The sequence below is a fragment of the Platalea leucorodia genome (assembly GCF_965183815.1).
Source record: "Platalea leucorodia genome assembly, chromosome: Z".
In the NCBI taxonomy this organism is placed as follows: Eukaryota; Metazoa; Chordata; class Aves; order Pelecaniformes; family Threskiornithidae; genus Platalea; species Platalea leucorodia.
In genome coordinates, this window is record NC_138858.1 from 67,596,675 (window position 1) to 67,619,449 (window position 22,775).

The following is a 22,775-nucleotide window of genomic DNA, read 5'->3' on the forward strand; positions in this document are numbered from 1 at the left end:
CAATTATAAAGGCTTTTAGAATTAAAGCAATACATGGCAGGACTTGAAATGTTAACAGTCCCAAGTAACTTGTCAATTGAAATAAGACTCATCCCTAGTCATAAATAAATAATCTCTTTCCTGGTCTCACTTCCATGCCAGGATCAATATCTCTTAACATCTTACTTATTTTATTACTGCTTTTGGTTTTCTGGGACTGATTGAAAGTTGCTCAGAGGAAATCTTTGGTTTTGCTTAAGTGTCCGTGACATTTAATCATGACTTTCCTTGCAGTTTAATTCCAACCAGTCAATCAGTTAATCCACTTCAATTGATTCTGTGCTCTCTGTTATTGGCTTGCACTCATTGGGCATCCTCTGGTGTCGACTCAGCTGGGTGGCTTGTGTGAAGCTCCTCTCACACCTCTCGCACCTGGTGAAGGCAAGAGAGAAAATTGAGACCAGGGAGCTGCTCTGGGGGGGGGTGATGGGCTTTGTCTCATCCTGCCTAATCAGAACAGACATTCAAAAGTGGCTTCAGATTTTACTGGCTCAAGAGGTTTAATTGGTGGCTACTTCCAAGGCCTTGATGCCTATGATGGGACAAGGCCTGTCTGATTCAGAACAGAGGAATCTGTCAATAGACAGGGGGAAGGTGATTTCTCCAGAGAGGCCTGTCCTGCTGTAGCTCTGATCACTGTCAGTTCAAATAGATAAAGAACAAAAAGAGATTTTTAGGAGTGAGCCATCAAAGAAGCAGCTTGTCTGCAGTTTTCTGCTCTGTAACCCCTAGGAGAAATTGATGACAAATAGAATTTCACCTTCTGCTAATTTAAAATCCACAATTGCCTATTGGAGGAAGAGAAATCACAAAGCAATAATCGTTCAGTGCTAGAACAAGAGAAAACTCTTTGTTTGTCTGATCTGACTATGCAGTGTGATTCATTTTAAATAGGCACATGGAGTTAGTGCTTACTTAATTATCTGAAAACATCCACACTATTTGAGAAATCTGTGGGTTGAGCAAGAACTCATAACAGTCACCAGTGTTTGCTTCACTGTCTTTTATGTCGTCTCTCTTTCTACCCTGTCCTCTCTTTAGAGAACCATAATCTGCAACAAAAATAACGTGTGAATAAATGAACAAAGCCATTGAATTTTGGAGGGGATAGGATGGGGGTTATTGCCAGCTTGGAATGAATCCCCTATCCCTGCTCTGAAAGAGAATCTGTTGTATTTAATCTCCCAAATACTGCCCTCTTAATTTGCATTCTGAACACCACATAGGGGTGTTTGATGAGTTGCAAATACAGATGCAGCGGATTCTTCTTGTATAGCGCTTGCTCCAAAAGCCACCTTTGATTTAATGGTGCTGTGTGATGTTTTATCTTCAAAGAAGATTATCATAAAAGAATCACTAAAATGAATTCTTCACCTTCAAAGGAGAATTGAGGAAAACAAAGGGCTCAGCTAATTCATATTCATCTTTCTCTCTTCACTGATGTGAATGATAGAAAGTGAACTGTCACTGATCTAGCTGCTTACAAAAAAAAAAAACAAAAGAGAAAAGAAAGATATTTACACATATGCATAATTGTGGAATGTTCTTCACATTAGTAATTTTTAGTAAGAAAGTTCTACTTTGGGAACATTTAGCACAGACATTACAGAGTCATTCATCCAAGCTACTGTACCAATCTAAAATGTCAACACTTTTAAGTTGTGTTTCTTTGATTGTCTTTCATGGAATATTTTTAGCAGCCTGTTCCACTGTTAAAAACTGCACTGTGATCTTGACAAATGTAAAATGTCAGCTTTAATGTATCAGACCTATCAGCTCAATGAAAATAACTCAGAAGTATTGATTACTTAATGATTTTTGGGGTATTCATTAACGTCTATGTGCAGATCATCCACTCTCCAGAGCTCCTGAAGTGCTGATGACACATTAGTGTACTGCTGATTGTTTATTAGAAAACTGATTAGTTACTGGATTAGTGTGTCAAAATATACTACCTTTCGTTGCCTGACAAACTTGCAAATTATTGTATTATTTTTATATACATATATATATCTATCACAGAGGCATTAGAATCAATTTTGAGGCTGGGGGTTAACTTAGTCTGTATGAGATATTGCCATCTACTTGAACTTGGTAGTTTTGTTATTTTGATGTCTACAAAGACAAGTGCTTTGCTTTCTGAGTAATAGGAGGCTTAGATCCTTGCCTAACCAAGCTGTAAGTGGTACAGTTGCAAAATAACCTACAAAATCAGGTGTGGCAACACCTCACTTCTAAGGGCCTGGCCAAATAAATATATACTATATACTATATATATACTATATTATATTATATTATATGCTATATACTATATATAGTATACTATACTATACTATTATACTATATTGTATAGTATAGTATAATATAGTATATGCTAATATACTATATTAGGATGCCTAGGGGCCATATGTGAATCAGAGAAAGAATATAAGGTGATCAAAAGACAGGGTTACTCATTAAAACCACTGGCCATGAAGCTGTGGCAGACCTCCTTACCCTTTCTGGAGCTTGCCTGGGAGGCTAGAGCTGGGCACTGCGTTCAGTCAGCACCTTGCACTGCTCTGGAAAGCACAGAGCAAGGCTCACTGTATTCCTTTAAAATGCAGGTTCCTGTCCTTTATTCACAAGCTGCTTCTACCGTGAGAGTGCTCTAACTTCCTAGCTACAGGCTGTTTTGGGACACTTTCATACAGACACAGGAAAGAAGGATGCTAAAGAGAGACCAGAAAAGAATACATCTCTTGCTACAAGCATGTGCCCTTTGGACAGGAAGGATGTGGGTTCCAACTGGTTCTGCTGGTCGGGCTGTGGTGTTTGCACTATACAGCCCTTGGGCAAAAGTCGGAATAAAGCCTTTGGCAAAGCGCCTAATTCCCCTGGCTTTCTCATGTACCCAGGTAACCTTCAGATAGTACCCAAGGTGCCTAGTATTTTCTAGGCACTTGCAAAGGGTGTGGATGGTGTTTTCAGGACTATGGTTTTGGATATATAAGTACCTGGCTTACAGGCAGGGACCTATATTAGGCCCCTGACTCCTCTTTTCAATGTGGTCCACAGAAGTTGTAGCTGGATACAAACTGATAGGAAAGGTGAAGATAATAGTGTCACATCAGTCAGTACAACTCTCTCACGGTAGGTAGGAATGGGAGAAAAAGCAGGAATATTTTTTCTTTTGAATTATGATGTAATCTTTCCCTCTATCAGCCATCTTTTTCTAGCCTGTCATAGCAGAATAACCACTGCAATGACCTGTGTCTATGAGCCTGATGTGCATGTTTTTGTGTGTGTGTTTCCATACTACAAGCCACACATGTTTAATGTTGTGTTGGAAGGGTGAATAGTGGCCAAAGCAGTCAGAAAGGAAAAAGAGTCCACCTCTCCTGCGACCACTCACAAAGTAACCATGGGGCTGAGCCCAAGCCTGGCTATTAGACATACACCAAAATTTTGGTTAAGCCTCAAGTGTAGATACAAGTGTTGGCAATAATGACACCTATTAAATGAGAGACCACGTAATTTCCACTTAAGTCATCTGATGGCATTTGAGAGTAATTTAGACAGCCCTTGACATGCTGTAGATCCAAAAAAGCAGTTTAAAAGTCCTCACACAATTAGATATCATCAGTGAACACTAGATTCATGTTATCTTTTTGCAATGTGTGTGTACCTTCATTTTAATTGTAAGGAGTAATGTTGCATTACAACATTCAACCTTGTCAAACACAAGACTTCATTCTACCACAAGGTTTCCCTGTGTGATTTGCATGGGTGGGGATGGTAATCAAAATGGTTCTTAAATTCACAAACAATGTGAACATCAATGGGTTTTGGATATTTCTAAGGTATTGGGTTTTATGAGTTTGGTTAAATAGCCCTCATTGTCACTGGTCTGCTTGTTTGCTTCACAGTGCTTTCAAAACATTGACATTGAGGATTACAGACAGGATTAGTTTAATGCCAAAGTTTATGTCAACCTCTGTGAAAGGCTTTGGGTGAAGAAAATGCTGAAGGTCTATTTTAGGAAAAAATATCTTCATTTGATATTTTCAAAATACACATTTTAAGATTTCATTCAAGAACAGCATTTAAGACTAAATTTTAAAACAATTTTTAAAACCCCAAAAAACAACACAAAGCTGAGGTGCCACTGCAGGTACAACATCTATATTTAACCTGAAATTAATGTTCCCCAGTTTTGTATTTCAGTAAGAAACAATGAAAAACACCTGGGTTATCGCAATCTGAAAAAATCTTTCCTCGAATTCTTTTTGGTTGACTCCTAAATATTAGATGTTTGCATAACGCTGATTCTGCAGGCAAGTCCCTTAACTAATCTTTAATTTTGATGAAATGGAAGAGACTGGGGAGGAAGAATTTAAGAAACGGGGATAAATTTCCTTTTTCTCCTACCTTTTAATTTGCTTAAGAGCTTTGTTCCCAGACTACCAGCCATAGTGGAGACTTCAGTAAGATAAGAATACACAAAAACTTTACAGTGGTGAGGCTGACTTGATAGCTTGTGATGACATGAAAAGAAATCCCTTCTAACTGGACCTGCAGTCCAGGCAATGCAGCTAAAGCTTTGACTACAGATAACCTCACTTAGCATTGTTATCTGTAACGAAAAGCAAATAGAAAAGTCTTCCACCATACATCCAAAGTTACCTAGGACCTACAAAGAAAGTGCCTTCTCACAGAAAAAACTTTTTAACCAATCACAGACTTCCTTGTAAATAACAATTAATTTGACTTTTTTTAAAATACTGTCACTCTATGTTCACTGTTCTTAAAATGACCTTCTGAAAGTAATATGCATACTTAGTGTTTGACATTGCCTGCTTAATCCATGCATACTGTAATTTGTCCAGATACCACTTAGAAACATAGCTGCCTTACTGCATTAGAAATAGTGAGATTGCATTTACAGTAGATGCAAGTGAACTGTCCAGTTGACTGCCTATTTTGAGCTATGAAAATTGAACTTAGTAATACCTTTGAAATTATGCCTGTTATTTTTAAAATAACTTAGCTAGAATTTAAGTAATTTGGCACTATCTATGCATGGTTGTTCTTGCTAATAGTAAAAATATTATTCAACAGAAGTATGTACATTACCACTAATATAGACTTTTTTGAGGTACAGAAACCCTATCTCAATGGACTTTTCCATTTTGCACTTTTTTTGGTAAGAGTACACTCAAAACCCCTTTGTAAACAAACATTTAAAACCTAAACTGCATGATCAAGAGACAGAAATCTTGTTTGTCCCTTTTACGTTTCTTGCTTACAAGAATTTGTTGAGGTTTTTTCCTAAGCTTACTTAATACCAGGTCTTGGATCCCTCCTTTTCAAAGGAGGATCTAAATGGTGATGAAACATCAAGATGAGCTGCAGCTATCTCTTTTTCCTTCAGCAGAGAGGGTGGATCAATTTCTGGATAAGTTTTCTGCCCCTCCTCTCTCAAATGCAAGCAATCCTGCATGGGAGGCAAATCTACCCTTTTGAACAGCTTGCAGGATCAGGGCATATGTGTCCTCTTATCTGACCAGCAGGGATGGGAAGATCTGCAGCTCCAGTTTTAGCTTCATGTGAAATTACTAGTCAGCTTACAGCAAATACTTCAACAAGTCTTCCAGAGAGAAACTGGTACTACTCTTTTTTGAGTTTAAGGAAGAAACTAAATAAAAATCTTACAAGAGTGAAATTATGCCATTCATCATAAAGAAGTAGTACAAAGCATCCACATTTTTTACTGCTCTGCACTGCACCTTTAAGAATGGGCAGATACCTCCCAGAATACTTAAATACTTCAGCATAAGCAGGGCAAAACAAACAAACAAATACCAGGCCACTGGTTAATTGTAGTACATACATTAAGCCCTTTCACAAATGAAATTGTGCTGTAGTCAAGATCATTTTGGAAAAGGGGAAAAAGATTACTAAACCAAAGGGGAAAAATAATGACTCTAAATGGAGCAAAATAGCAGATCTATTGGAAACATGACAAAAACAGGATGTTAAGGAAAAAAATTAAGTGGAGTCAACAAGGTTACACATAAGTAACACCTTAACATTAAAAGAAATCTATTTTCCATTTTGACCCGGAAACCTCTTCCATTAATTACTAAAATCTATTTACACAGCAACTAGATAAGATCAATCTGATTGCTCACACTATTTTTGGCTCACTTTCTAAGGGCTCTGAGCATTCAACAGACTGCCTGTAGAGGAGTTGATGTTTAGATGCTCTGAGTTTCTGTGTTTTGCCACCTACAACACTCTCCTAGCCTTGATTTCTGGTATGCAAGCTCTTCTGTACTGGATATGCAGTATTTGGTTCCTGGCACTGTCCCCTTGCCCCCAGCAGAGACATGTATGGAGGCCATGCTTCCTTTCAACCATATATGGAGGCAAAGCATCTCTACTGATATCTCTACTGAGCTTGTTATGAGGGGTTCTGACAGGCCCCATGGCTGAGCTCTCTTACATTAACCAGACCAAGAGCACAGTGCGGGGAAAGTAGAAAAGAAAGACAAATTGAAAAAAGTAGACAGAGGACAGACAGTCCTTGGAGAACTGGAAGAGACACAAACCTTCTACACTTATTCCCATTCCTCCTAGGAACATCACGCATCTTCCAAAAGAAGTGATATCAACACATTACACGTTGATATCAATACATTATTTTTCTTCCAAAGTGGGATTGCTCCAGGTAAATTATCCATAAAATTTGTGCCTGACACAGACACAAATATAGAAAATTTGTATTCTGTCTTGGAGAACACCTCCTGTTAGGTAGGCAGAGTCTTGCACAACAGAAAGTAAAATCCATCTGGATCAGCTGTGCTATGGCTAGAGGTGAGCACAGAGGGAAAATTTCTGAGAGTCAGGTGTGTGCTTGACTTTAATTTCAGTAAACAGGAACTACAGAAATAAGCAGAGTCTGTTTAATTAACCATCTTGACCAGGTGACTTCTTTTTTTTCTTATATCTTGGACAGCTGAACACTATCAATTTATTATTATGATCTTACCAAACTTATGCCACAAGCCAGAGTTGCATCTTTTATGCAGTGATTTGAGACTAAAATAAGATGCATACTTCTTCCCCATATTTAACCAGATCCAAATTAGCTTTTATGTGAAGCTCCATCTACCTCAACACATGGACATCAAAGAATCATATTAATGTTCTTACAGCATAGCTTGTCCAGTCTTGAGTGTATTTTCAGCTATGGTTCCCTGGCAGCAGCTTGCCATTTAATTAAAACAATCAAGTTCGCATCAGAGGGCAGAAAATTGCTCAGGGCTTGCAAGGCACCCAAAACCAAGCCTGGTTTAAGCCTGATTTTAGCCACACCACTAACGGATTTATCCAGAGGTCTGACCTTAGCTTTCAAGGGAACCTCTGCTGTGTGCTGGTACAGATCAGTAATGCTAGCAAATAGCAGCGATGCATGTCCCTCTCTAATCTCAGCGGGCAAAGGCTGCTGGCTTCAAGTACTTACTTGAAGGGCTTTTCCCCAGTGTGTGTCCGGATGTGGTTGTTGAGTGTTGTGGCACCAGCAAAGGCACGACCACAGTAGCCACACTTGAAAGGCCTGTCGCTGGAGTGCGTAACTACGTGGTTCCTCAGCTCTGAAGGTTGGGAGAAAGACTGGGAGCAGTGACCACACTGGTAGGGCCTGCAACGGGAAAGAGAAGCACCATGCCATCAGTGCATTCAATAGCCGTGAACAGGAAATCATATGGGTGGGAACATCTGGTCTTCCCAGTAATTTCCAAAGAGAACTGCGGGTGCACTTCTCTGCGGCTTTCGTGGGAGGCACATACGCAAAATTTCAAGACTGCTTTAACAAATGTGAAATGATTATTCGGAATTGACTGAAAGTCTATGGGCATCATGCCACACAAAACATAATTCAGCAAGCTAGTGAGGCTGCACTACACATCGTATGCCTGCCTTATTTCTCCCAAACTCAATGTCATACTCCTTAGTCACAAAAATCTCCTCACATATTGGAGGTAAGAGACTGACGAAATCCTCTGTCTGTTGGTGCCAGCTACAGTCTTACCTACAAATGCATGTCTGATTGTTATACCTATATCCTAAATGGATTCTGTGACTGCAATTAAATTCTTCATATTGCTTTGGAGGAACCTAGGTTTTTTGAGGTCACCTTTTTCAATGAGAGACATCAGAAAAAATAAGCACCATGTTACAATTACTTTTCTATTTTCTTACTGCTGTTGAAAATATTTGCATTTAATTAACATGTTTCTCCCATCCAGACTGAAAATGCCTTTTTTGTGATCTTGAAATGAAACACAGAACTTAAGTTTTCAACACCACAGTTAGTTTGTTAAAAACAAGCATAACAAACAAATAAAACTGACTGAGATGTTACAAATTCAGAATCATAGCAAACAGACTGCAAACACAGAAAGAAAAGGATACAAGACAGCAAGGTGAGACAGGACTGCTGAAATGCAAATACCATTGCTAACTAAAATAAAATGTGAAGAAACAATGTCTATATATTTCTGTTTGGTAAAAGTGATTTAATATCAACATTTTACAAGGTTTTTTCCTTTTCACATTTGAGTTAAGTTAGTGACAGAGTCCTACATTTTCATTAGACTCTTTGTTAAGAAAATTAAGAATTTTTCTAGAGGGATATTAATGATTTTTACCCTGCACAACATCTTAAGGCACAGCTCTTGATGTCTGCATTTCTAGAGCCAATGGCCAACACCAACTTAATTGCTCTCTCTTTAATAAATGTGTATCTTTAAATGGCTAGAAACCAAAACTAAAGGGAAGGAGACAATGGTGACCAAGCATGTACAATTCAATTAAGTGCAAAATAAAGTGAACTATCTCATTTGTCAAGTGAACTGCTTAATTGTGGCTACTTGCATCACTGAACACAAATACTATTATTTTACAGTGCTTCAGAGCACTGAACCCTGATTGTAGAATTTTTTAGCTTGATTAATAGCTCAGTATTAGTCAATAACTCAATAGCTTACAATTTTAATTACTTACATTTGAAAATCTAACTGCTCTCCAACAAGCTTGAAAGAAATATATAAAAGCTGTGGAAAGGTTACTTAACATAGATTATATGGTCCTTAAAAAATTACATGAATATATGTAAAATAATATTTTAAGAAAAAAAATAAGTATTGAATATCTGTTTCTCTTATTGGAAGACAAGTAGTAAGATGCCCAGTCTTCTCCTTTCTTGAAGCGCATGGCTAATTTGCACAGAAAATATTTGTCAAACTTGACATGAAAATTCAAGTGCTGGTAAAACAAAAATGATTTGTGAATGCAGACTTATTTGTTTGGGTATTTTCAAATCAAACACTTTTAAGCAAAAAGAACACATTAAGATATTCTGTATCCAAGAAACATTGATTTTCTAATAATGAAAGGGACCATTAACATCTATTAGCCTCTGGTTATCTATTTTTAACAGCTACCACAATAAACGATACAACACTACATAAAACTAATTAATCTTTTATTTTTTTAACAGTCAATGTGATTAATTTCATACTGTGAAAACTCACACCGTAACTTGTCTGTAAATAGTCAAAATTCCAAACCAGTTATAACTGAACATTGTGATACCAAGTAAAATGTTTCTACCCCCTGCATTGGCTCAAAACAAATTTCTTGTTTACAAAAGATATTAATATATGTACTAAGAATACATTTCACTGGCTGATGCTCAAGAAAAAGAGCCCCATAAAAAATCACCTATTGATAGATCATTAGACTGTATTTTTTCCCTTCATCCTTATCTTGGGAGAACAACTATTAAAGAAGTTACCCTCCTCTTTGCAGGGGATGCATTTCTCTAGTTTATACACAGGCAATTCTGATTAATACTAAAATGGGCAAAATAAGTAATTTTTTCAAGCTAGACACACGGCACACATTAAACAAAGCTCATTTAAAAAGAAAGCCTATAAATGCATTGAAATACTATAACAAATTTAAAATTCTGTATTTAATTTGCACAACTGCAGATTCATATATGCCACATTTTGACAACTTTTGGATACAACTATTTTTTCCAAGAACAGAAGAAGTCATTCAATAAGTATAAAAGTTATCATTTTGTTCTCTGGTAACTATTTTACTGTGCTCAGAAATTTTTCTTGGCAAAAAATAAAATCAATATGTTGTTTTTAAAAACAATGAAAGTGGTGCAGAAGGACTGAACATGAGCAATGCTTGGTTCAGTGAGTACATTGACACAGGCAGAGCAGGGCTGTCTTTGATGTAGCAGTTATGTCTTCTGCTATCGCTTTGGTCTGCACTGGGACAATGAATTAAGATGGTGACCTCTTTATAGCAGAGGTTTGCAGACAGAAGGACGAGCAACATAGTGACAAAAATGGTGGTTTTCATAGGCTGTATTCTCAAAGATGTGCTGCTAGACTGAATGTAGTCCCAGCCTAGAAAAACTCATTTCCACTGGAATAACCAAGAACATATTGTACCTTCTTGAGCTTCAAGGTATTCAGGTGAATATAAGCCTAGCTGTGCGACAGCCCAGATGTGTGTTGATGCTCCAGAAAATTAATGTTCAAACAAAATGGATGTCAGCTACTTCATATGTGAAAGCCTACATAACTAAAATATTCCTTTGCATATGTACAGACAGATTTGCAAGCATGAAAGTTTGATGAAACAGGTGTACCAGGGCCTCAAAGTACATGCTGACTATCTGAAGAAATATTTTTTTCTATAAAAAATTGTTCTCCAGCTATCACATACCAGAAACAACAGAGTTTTGAATGTCTTCATCATTGCGTTTTCTACAAAGGATCTTGTAGATGTAAATCAAGCCTGATCAAAATCTTCTCATATAGTATTTTTAAGTTACATTTAGGAACAGCTAAACTGGTGTATAGCAATGTGCAGATGAGAATGATGTGCCAACAGCCATCAAAAGCAGTTCTAATGCTTTTCATTAACCATCTACCTACATATTTTTCTAGTTCTCTGTCCTCCTGTCTGAGCTTAAAGGAAGGAAATCTACTTACCTAGAAGCAAATTCTTCTGTTAGAAAAATTACACTGTTGTAATTAACCCCATGCACCAATAACCAGCTATCTAGCTTTACTATCATGTAGAGTCCAACAGCTTTTTCTAGAGACCCTAATCTTACAGTCTCTGTCTATATGATGGCCTACTATTGGAACACAGGCCATTTAAAGTGACATTCAGACAAGAGTAACTGTGATGTAATAGTTTTCAGGTTTTGTAGTTATTCAAATTTTGAGCTTTTCCAAGTTTTTCAAGTTACATTTTCAAAATGAAACCAGTCAAGAATACTTTTTGCTCTACATCAAGAGATGTAGACAATCTCTTGAATGATTTTGCTGTTTGGTAATGTCTTTTCCCATCTTACAATTTTCTCACTCTTGTAGCTGTTTTTTTCTGGGTGAAACTACATCATGTATAGGACTAGTAGAAAACCCATGTTCCCTTATGACACTTATGGAACCTCACAAAAGCTCATGCTTTGTACAGGGGATGGCGATCCCTTAACATGCACAATGAAAAAAAACAATAGAAAAATGTGTATCTTTGCACCTGGAATAGTTGCTGACAGACAACTGTACGTTTAGATTGATTCTTTTTAAATTTTCATTTGGCAAAAATGACATAGCCTTTAATTATTTATCTTGTACTGTTTCTCTGCTGGAACAATATACTTTCCAACCCCTAACTCCTAAGTACATCCAGCCAATATAAACTTATTTTCTACATTGTAAATAATTCATGGTCTGAATTATTAGAATCTGAAAAATCTTAGAATTATTTTCCACTGAATTTTCAAATTGTTTCCTTTATGATGAACAGGTTTCTAGTGAGGCCTCTTCAGGAGTGAATTTGCCATTTTCAACGGGCATGTGGAATCCCAGTGCAATCCTTACAAGAGGAGTTGCTTGTAATGGTGAGTTCCTGAATACCTGTAACTCTGTCATTGAAACTGTCAGATCAGGGAGACAAAATAGCACATTACTGTCATTTTTTCTCCTTAGAAAAAGCTAGAAAAGCACCAGCTGAAAGAATAGAGACTGACATGCACTTGAAAGTGCTTTTCTCCTTGTTGAGGACTATGAAGTAAAAATCCGATGTGATTCATGTCAGGGTCTCAAAGCGTGGGATGCAGGGCTCTGTTGAACCCAGGGCAGGGTTTCAAAGTGTCATAGGGGCAAGGCTGTCACACCACAGCCCCTGCAAAAAAATGAAAGCAGGGCACGTTGAAATGGGGCCAGCATCAGCTTCCAGGGACAGGCCTTCTTACAACACGCAGCATTAAGAGCACAGCTGCAGTCAGAGGAGTTAGGTCACAGTTGTCCTAATGGAAAGGTATTTTGGAGGGATGCCTTCTTCTGGCAAGTTGAACTAAGAGGCTGGAGAACAAAGTGACATCTAAGGATACTTGCACACAGAAGCATTGCTAGCTTCAGCATGGTCATGGGTGGGTTACATTCACTACCTCTGGACTCTACATCCCCTACTGCCTTGGCATTCCTCTCGGGCATCACAGCTACTGCCCCAGGCACTTCAGGCACCACGCAGCAATGGGGATTGCAGAGCTGGACCCAATGGGAGTTCTGGGATTGTCTTTTACAAATGTTTGTGGAGGAACTAGCAAAAGCAGAAAGTTAGTGTACTTGAAGTGTTTTCAAACTTCCGAAGCTGTCAGGGAGAGGTGCTGCTCTGTACAAGCTTTGTTGTTATTGACGATGAGTACTGGGAGTTTGCAAACCTTTGTCAAATGATTATGCAAGGACAATCATTAAATTCAGCATGATGTTTACTTTAATTGAGCAATGTTCCATAGCCACTCCATAAACAAAAGTAGACAACTCTTCCTCAGAGCATTTACTTTTTTAGGTCTGTTTGGGAGATGTTTAAATTAATTAATGGACTTGGGGAGAACATCAATGTCAAACACACAGAACCTATAAAGAAAAATATAACCACAAAATGGGCTGAGCTATGATCTTAGAGAAAAGGATCTATTAAATTGGCAACTTCAAACTTCAAGCTTCTGTTTTTTTAAAAAAACCTCACAACTGAATATTGAGGTGCTACAGCAAAATATGAGTACAATAATACCTTTTGAGTAAACAAGAATTGTGAGGGCCAGATAACATCCACATTCTGTCCGCCATGGACACACTTATAAAGTGGGTTTTCCCTCAAATTATCAGCTTAAATACATGACAATCATCTATGAGAATATATATCACAAAGATGTACATGCTGTGTGTAAAAATGTTCCACAGACAGCACTAGGGAACTGCAGCCATCTGCCTTCCCTCAACACCAATACATCCTTAATCTGGTGACCATAGTGAGAAAGAAGGAAGATGTCTTTAAAAGAGACTGTGTCATTATCAGAAAAGTGGTTGCTGAAAAAGAAAAAAAAAAATTGCTCTAAAAATGATTCACTGTGATCAAAGGCTTTTGGTTACCCCTTTCTGGAGCCCCCCCAAATAGGATTGTTGGGAATTTCTGCAGCAGAGGGAGGGAAAAAAGCAAACACAAAAAAACAAAAAAACCCCAAACAAACAAACAGAACAAAACAAAACAAAAAAAACCCACCACCAAAACAGAAGAAAAAATAGATTTCTGGCTCCTGCTTCAAGAAATAGTTGCTCAAATTGCTTCTGTCTGGGCAAGGCTTAAAAAAAGTCCCAAAGGCTCAGAAAGTCCCAGAATTCAAATCCTGATGGCTTTAAATCTTCACCTACCACACCCAGTCCAACCCCAACTACCATCAAGTTCAAAGAGAAGCCCTACAAAATATAGCAAACTGAAAAAATCTCAGTGGAAAGGGAGAAGCAAATTATAAGTAAACCAGTAAATAATTTAAAGTTAATCTTAATTTAAATTAAAATCCTAATCTTAATCTAAACCAATAAACACAATAGATTATTTTAATAATTCTCCCTAACTTGGATTCATCAGGTTTTTTAAATTATTTTTATTTATCAAATCATCTGCCTGTTAAATAGGACCATTTCTTTCTCACTGCCTAACAGAATTAAGCATATTTTGGTCTTTTTTATGTCTACTGTCATTCAGATGTTTTCTGAATCTAAGTGGCTTTAAAGTAATCTCTTTTTTTGAATTTCTCAAGCTTAAGTAGTGTGCTTTTCTCAAATTTCAGTCTATGAACTGGGCTCCTGTATAGATTCAAAGATGTTTTCCCTGCACCTCATGCTGTAGGTAATCAGCATTGTTGAAAAACAAAGCCAGAACAGATAGTCTAAAGTCATTTCCTAGAGAAGGCAGCCCCTGCTGCTTCAGTCACATCAAAGATATAGTGGCTGGTGTGCTCACAAATTGCTGACAATAAATGGGGAGCTGTTTATCAGCCAAAGCAGTGCTGCAGATATCATTGAGAAAATATAAACCAGAGAGTTGCACCCAGTACTTCAGCCTGGCAGGCAGATATTCTTTCACAAATCATACCTTATTTTCTTGTCTCCATGAAATTTGGAACAACACTTTATGAATTTTTCATCTGGAGAAATGCAATATGTTTAGGAAACCAAAGACAACTCTTTTCCAGCCACTGTATTACTAAATAGCTGATCTACCGGTACCTGCTAAAAGACAAAAAGCTGCCCATGATGTAAGCTCAACCTGTAATGATTTCTAACTGGGGATATGAGAACCCAGATCCTAGGGCAGTTATGATCTGCAGTAACTATTATTCTGGTAATTTCAAACACTGAACAAACTGCAGTGAGCTTAAACAGATTAATGTGGCTGACGTCCCACATAACGCGCTACAGAAGACCTAGTGGGAAATGCTTTTACAGCATTTAAGTTGATGGCACACCTCACGGGAACAAAGAAGGAATTACAAAACTGGCCTCCAGAAGGAGTCTGCACAATTTATTTAATGAAAACATAGAGATGTAAGCCATTTTTTCAGTACACAGCGAACATAGATGTCACGGAACAGAGCACTGCAGTATCTAGTATTTATGCAACAGATTGATCCTAAGTGTATCTTGCAACCTCGTTAAGTTTTATGCTCTCTCCATAACACAAGAGAAAAAGTTCCTTAAGAACAGGATTCACAAAACCCAACAAGCCAAAGAGGAAATCAGCTAAATTAGCCAGTATCAATATTGAGAAAAAGGAGTTAGCTATTATGTTTCGAATCTTCCTGAAAGCTTCTGGGATTCAACACTTACAGCTCAGAGTCTTTACTTACCTCCTCTCCACCCCAATCCTCCCCAAATCTGATGAGGCCTTTCTCTAATCACCGTTTGCTGTCTTTGCTCCTGGGGGAGCCAACTTGTCTTATGATCTAGATAAATTTCCTACTATGCTGTAGGGCATTATGAGCTAAAAATGCTCTACCTTTTCTTGTTGAAGCTGCTCTGCATGGACAAATTAGGTAGGCACAGGAGAGACAAAACTGCAAGACGTCATGAATAAGTAACGTGCTAATGAGGGTGTTCATCTCTAAGGGGGAAGACTTAAAATCCAGCCTGTGTTTCAGGCAATATTTGACACAAGATACTTAGAAGAAAATAAATAAAAATAAAAAATCAAAAATCAAATCTCTCACCACCAAGACAGACCTAATTGTAGGATAGACTTATCCTCATTTTCTCTCTCTGGCAAAATGAATATTTACCTATCCCTTAGAATGCAGAACAGCTCCATTAGGAGAGATTCTTCTTGCATCAACTGTTCTGCAGCTTGGTTCTTCATAAAGGAAGACATAGGTTCAATTGAAGGAAAGGATGAAATCTAGGTGTCACACCTACTTGGATGAATCACTGAAAAAGTATGTGGGGGAGCCTCACAACATATCTCTTCTAGACTCCCCGATGCATCATTTTATGCTTTACTGTATGCTTAGGATACTTTAATACTGGAAACATAAGAGTCCATGAAACTTAGGAGAATGGACCTTTCAGGATCTATATTCTACATTGTGGCACTTAAATTGGCAGTTGTGTCCTACAGCTTCCTTAGCATGGTGCTTGTTTCTGCCAAGGCCAGTATAAAATTCAGAAAATATTGAAAGGACTTGTTTGCATTCACAATATTATCAACTCTTTAAATCCTATGAAGATTTTCATTGAATCTAGTTTGCCCCTAGCATGCTTGACATTTCTTCCTGGAAAACTGGATTTATGCTCCAGTATCTCCACACCTACAGAATCACAAAAGCGTATGTGTACACGTAGATAACCACGTACACAAAGAGACATAGACATGCATACAAACACACGCACAGACTCACTGTTGCCTATTTTTGGTAGTGTTTTGGTTAAATGTAATTCACAACTAAATGCTGCTTTTAGAACAACCTTCTAGGAATTCAGCTGTTCTGCCAAACCTTCTTCACAGCTGAAGAAGAAACAAAACACGGGCAGCCTTTTTTATTGAATTAATTTGATTTTTGTCTTTTGTCCTGCCAGCTATCAAAATTGTCAAATAAACCAGCTTTGATTAATAAATAATGGTTCCATTATATTTACTGTGCCACTGGTCAGAGTACCTGAAATTTTAATTCACTTGTTCAGCTAAATTTCATCCTCAGTTCACGGCCATAAAATTCTGTATTGACAAACTTTCAAACCAACTTTGACTCTGAGGTATCTAGTCAACATTTTTCTTCTGTGTGGATATTAGTTTATTGAATAAGTGGCATCTGTTTTCCTCCACATCACTAGTGGAGTAGGTATTTCCTTTTGACAGCTTTGCACGATTTATGGGTTTGCATGCTCTGAAGAAAAATAGTACTAAGCAAAAAATTCCAATTCATTACCTCTTAGTACTTAATTAAGTTCATACACATTGCACACTATAGGTGAACCCTGAAATGACTGTGACAGCCACTGAGCAGCAAGTTAGATTATCTTTGGAAGACTGAGAGACTTTTAATTATCTTGACCTCATTTTTCCATCTATGATATTCATAAATTTTCCTTCTATTTTGTTGCCTCCATCAGATTTACCAAACCATTCTAAAAACAAGATTATATCCTTAGCTATTTCCTTTTATCTGCACATTTAGGCACCAAATGTTTTTACAAATAGTGAAGTCAAGCAATGGTTTTTATCGGCTTACTTCACACAGCTGCAGATGAATTATGTTGTACAGGCTCCTCCTAATAATGGTTTGGTTTTGGAAATGATAACAGCTTGATGAAAGAAGAAAGCAGTGGATCTGACTATCAGTAGATACAGAAATAAAGAGAGCCTGGGCTTTACCTGTCAGGGTTCTGCGTACACACATGCATCTGTAAGAGGATCCGCTGGGTGAAAGTCTTAAAGCATTGCCCACATTTCCAAAGATGCCAGTCACTGAACTCAGAATTTAGTTGGCTTGTTGAAGTTGGGCTTGCAAGAACTCGTTGGTTTTTGACACTGATCTGGTTAAATCCTGACTCGATGGACCCAGACTTATCCAGGAGAGAAAAATTTCTGCTACACGGAGTCTGTGGAAATACTATGGATCGCTGTGGAGTGGCAGGGGATAGTTTGCTACTTTTATTAAATGGCTGTAGGGTGTCTTGTCTGGACATGGCCTCCATTACAGTCGAAGGGACATTCACTGGGAGAAAACAAGAAAAGTAAATAAGATCCTTTTTATGCCTTTTTAAAACTAATACAGTGTGGGAGATACCAAAAAAATACCAACATCCATTTTCTTGACACTAGAATTAAACAACTTTATTTTAACAATGCACAAAAATATGGGCTTGAATGAGATAGTGATCTGAATGGATGATGCTGATTCTGTGACACTGAATTGAAAACTCATGCAAAGGGGTGTCTGAGACTGAAAGGACTCAGAGAAGCCTGACTGTGATATACATTTATTGCACAATGGGATTGTCACCTGAAAGAAAATGCTGCTGCACTTGTGATACCCTAACTCTGCATGTTGCAGTCAGCATGTCCAATTGCTATATCACAGACAAGCATGAATTTTGAGGTCATGGGGAAAAAAATCCTTGCTCAGACACTCCTTGAGATACAACAGGGCTTAAATATCTACTGCAGCAATAGTTCACTTATCCTCTTAAAAGGCAGCCACTAAGGCTATTATACTATTACATCTCACAAATAGTCACACAGCCAATACAATACAAAGCCAGTGACTTCACCGTGACTTGTATGATTAAGGCTAACAGCAGTTAGATCACCATGAGACAATGAAAAGTATAGGCAGAGATATGTTTGTGCATCAATTTCCCACCTACAAAATAGTAACAAAAATTATTTCTAGTCCCATGAAGGTCTTATGATCATCAGTTAACTATGGCTTATGAGGCATTCAGGTATTTCAGCAACAAATGCAATAAGCTGTTCTCACAAAGAAGTGATTTAGTGCTGAATTTGGATGTCGCATGATAAGGAAGGCAGGAGGTCAAACATATAGAAGAAGGTTGAATAGCTGCCTCACTCCTTGAGTACCATCTAGATTATGCAGTGAATGAAGCAAGGGTCCTATGGAAAAATGGAGTCAACTAATGAAAGATTGTACCACAATGCAAAAAGAAGCATAACTTAGGCCACCTGGGCCCAGTAACTTCTCATGCTTTCTAATTTTGGCATGCTCGACCTCATGAGATAATATTTTAATGGAGATTTTTAAATTAAAAATGTTGATGCATATGTCTATGTTTATGTATGTTCACACATTTTGTTGCTGTCACAAAGTGTTTATATGTATATATTCACATGTAGGTACATAGCACCTACTAAACAGGTGATTAGAAACTGCAACTCTGTTTAAGTAATCCATGATGATAGATTTCTAAGAGTAAACATGAGAATTAAATTTCAGTTGTGAGCTGGAATCATCCAACATTATTTAATATACAATAAAAATGTAATACAAAATAATGTTAGGGTAATACCTTAAATAATGACAGTTAGTTCACAGAATTATGTTCTAATATCTTCCATCAATCACAATAACTCCAATATTATAATATTACATGCTATTTAATTTGCTTAAGTGGAGGTCCTTCCTAGTCTATTATTTTCTGGAGTATCTGAGGACCTGGCTTCTAAGTAGAGTTACACCCATGAGGCTGTCTATCACAAGTTTCCAGACATATAATACATCTTCTATGTCCCTCTTCAGTACAAGGGGCAATTTGTATACCTTCGTTTTCCCAACATTCTCACACAAGCAGATCACTTTTTTTTTTTTTTTAAATGTGTTCATAAAAGTCCACAGAAGATGGATCAATAAGATCAGGGTATAAAAGACCTAAGGAATATAGGCAGAGTTTGTACTGGGTAAAAATACCCCTGTACAGAAGATAAGCAGAAGATCTACTCTGAGGGCTTAAGTGGCATTTAAGTCATATATGAGCCTGCAGCTGGCTCCATGCTCAGAGATGAATTTCATCTATACATGTCAGTCTCTCTGTGGATGAAACTCTGGTTTCTCTCACAGCAAAATAGCAAGTGACAATATTTAGAGATTTTAACCATAATGCTTTGCTTTTCAAATAAAGGTTTTGTAAGCTTCAGCTCATGAAAGAAAAAATAATATTTCTATATTGTACACTGCAGAGCATGAGTTTTATCAGCAAACATTACTGCCAGTAATTAAATTTCTTTTAAACTTTTCTCAAGCCCAACAGATTTGAAAACTCAAGATGAAAAAGGATGTTTATTTTTGACAGTTTAATCCCTGCTATCTTGCTGTTTTATTGCTGCATGGTTCAGTATTTAAGTTGCTACAAGACACAAGTTCATCCTAGCGTTGCTGTTTAAGTACCCACATATTTGACCAAAAAAATACATCTTGTATGCAATCGATTAAGCGTGGCCAGCCACGGGATTACTTTAGACCAAACTCAATCAGGCATCCATTATTGGTTTCCTCCACCATGTAGATACACATAGCTGTCAAAATGGAAGAGAGGTCTTTGATGCAAGCTCTAATCAAGTTCGACACACAAACAGTGAAACTGAGGGCCGTGCTTGGATCACCCATTCCCATTATAGACAAAGGTATCCAGCATTAGATTGCACTGGGTCTATGTTATAAGTTACATGCTTAATTTTGCGATGATTCCTAGCAAACTAAAAACAAAATATTGAGAAGGGGTAGAAGAATGGATGGAAATGGGGATGGCCAATATGGAATGGAGGTTCATCGTCATTTCAGGCTACTTACAGTCAGTCTGTATTTAGAGAAGCTGGTTTTTTTTTTTTTTATTTTAGCCACAAGGATCTCATCTCTACAATCAGTCAGACAAAGGTTTTCTCGACATACTCAGTGGTAATAGAATGAAGAACTAACAGAGGCCTCATGGACCTGCAATGCATTACTGTTTTGGCAGGAGAGTCTCTTGTGATAGGTCTGATAACAATGGAGACGGCCAAGCAAATCAGTTAAGAATAGACTAGGAATGAATCACTTACAAGGAAAAGTGATTCTACACACTACCACACTATGTGGGGCTGCCCTGGTGGGAAATCTTCTATTTAATTGCACACGCCTGCATACTTCCAAACACCTCTGTGTATTTAGGTAACCATACCATGATTTTGCACAGCTTAAGTGTATCAGCTTCAGGGTTTTATTTGTACATGTCAAGCTTACCTAAAATATATAACATTTGAGATGTCTTAAAATATAGCTGATTAGGTATGAAAAAGGAATTCTGGCTTACATAGGTAGAAATGCAAGGAAGAACTTACAATTTTCGTCTTGTGCAATGCACTGGAGAGGGATTCCAAAGAAAGATGTGTAGCTGTCATTGTACCACACCAACAGCTCGGTGCCCCTGGGGATATCTATACAAGCCCGGTAGAATATATTTGACCTGATCAAGAGAAAAAGAAAAAAATGCCTTCTTTAGGAATAGAGCATTCTCCTCTTATCATACACAGTATTACAGTAGAAATCCATTGTTTTGGAAGTATTTCTGCAGATAACTAAATGAATAACTTACTGATTACTTTAAAACCAAATCTATCATCACGGAAGGACTTTGTTCTTACTTTGTTCTTCAGTTCCTACAGGCACTTTGTACCTAGCGTATTTTAAACACTAAGATTTTAGAAGCACCAAGATTTATGAAAAGACTGATATTTTCTTGCAATGTCCCTTTTAAAGCCATTTTAGAAATGTTGCGTTTTGCTAACACAGTACAAGCATCAGGGTGGTGCACATAGTTAAGTAAGTTCAGCCATTTAAACAGCTTTGCATTTGTCATCTAAGCTAAAGTTAAAATATTTTAGGGCCAAATAGACAACAATTCTTTCATTTGAATAAGTGCTTTTAGCAAGATGTTTGAAGTAGCACGATGTGGCCTTTCATTACAGCAATATACCACTAAAAAGAGAGATCTTGAATTGTTCAGTAGAATAGACAAGGAAATAAAAAAAATGGGGTTAATCTGAACATACAACCACAAAAGTCTTCCCCTGTGTGGAACATGACAGTAATATCAATGATCAGTAAGTATAAATTAGTGTTACCGTAAATGTGATATCTTATCACATCGCTCTGTGGGAAAAGACTGTGGATATTCCTAGACCACTGAACTGGGAGTTGAGGGAAAAAAAAGGAAAAATCCTAGAGTCTCCACGACAAAAACAAGAGCCTTACCCTGATGTTGCACTGATGTAAATAGCTTCAGAGTGATACTTCTACAGTTAACAGATTTACATGGGGGCAAACACTGTGTAAGATTAGAATCAGGCACAAGATAAAATAAAAATGTTATCAGTTTGCAGTGGCTTTTCCCTTAGGCTTCATATGGAACAGTAAAACACACTCCTGTGAGATGGATAGAAATTCAATATACACAAGAATAACACTCCACTCTCGCTGAAGGATTACATACCAAAATGATACAGTCAAAGTACCAAGAAATGACCATTTTTTATAACAGCTTATGTAAGGCAGAAAAACATCTATAGACCAAAAAAAAATGTTAGGCCTCAACCGGTTTTCTGAGTGAAGAATTGCTACAAACGTTAGCCTGAAGTTCAAGATAAAAGTGTTTAGGGTTGGTAGGCCTTAAATTTAGACTTTCTGTAAAGAATTGGCTGTAGCGATGCAATTTGTTCCTTGTATAACACTGCAGACATAAGGAGAATCCGTTACCACATTTTTCATGGCAGTGAGATATGCACTTGTCAACATATTTTGTCACCGCAAAGTGGCTCTTGGCAACAGAATCATAAAGATCAATAAAAAAGTGCAGATTCTCAATATTTTACTAGCAGCTGCAAAAATTTCATTTATCTTGTTATTTTCCTCGCTTACTGCCACCCTGTCTCAGGAGGGCACTGCTAGCTAAGCAGAATGGTTTTCCTACCCTTCTATGAATATCTGACAAAAACTCTCCTTTTTGTGTCTCCCCTTCTCCTCCTCACCTCTTCTCCCTCTCTTTCTTCCCAGAGCTGCACATTTCATTAATTCTTTCCACTGTTACATTAAAATGAAAATCGGAGCCACGCTATAAATTACCAGCATCCCCTAACTTGAGAAAAATTGAGTCTACTTTGTACTTCACCCTTGTAACATTTCATCTCTCAGTTTGGCTTCCCTTAACATAAACACAGCAGCCCGGCAAATGAATGTGCTAAAACCAAATGACACACTTTGCCGCTGAAAGAGCAGAACTGTTTTTGAGCAATGGGTGGTCTGTGAGGCTTGGAGTAGGCAGGAAAAAAAA

The 22,775-nt window shown here is 37.6% G+C and overlaps 1 protein-coding gene across 1 annotated transcript in view; it reads right to left on the reverse strand.

Moving 5' to 3' along the window:
* Window positions 1–296: 296 nt before the first annotated feature.
* Window positions 297–22,775, reverse strand: part of PRDM6 (PR/SET domain 6) — a gene marked incomplete at both ends in the record, with an annotated part of 73,754 nt that continues 51,275 nt past the window's right edge. Inside the window, 4 exons of the mRNA XM_082335810.1 lie at window positions 297–411; window positions 7,547–7,723; window positions 17,329–17,671; window positions 20,788–20,912. Coding sequence (XP_082191936.1) covers window positions 297–411; window positions 7,547–7,723; window positions 17,329–17,671; window positions 20,788–20,912 — 760 coding nt within the window. The remainder of the gene's footprint in view (window positions 412–7,546; window positions 7,724–17,328; window positions 17,672–20,787; window positions 20,913–22,775) is intronic.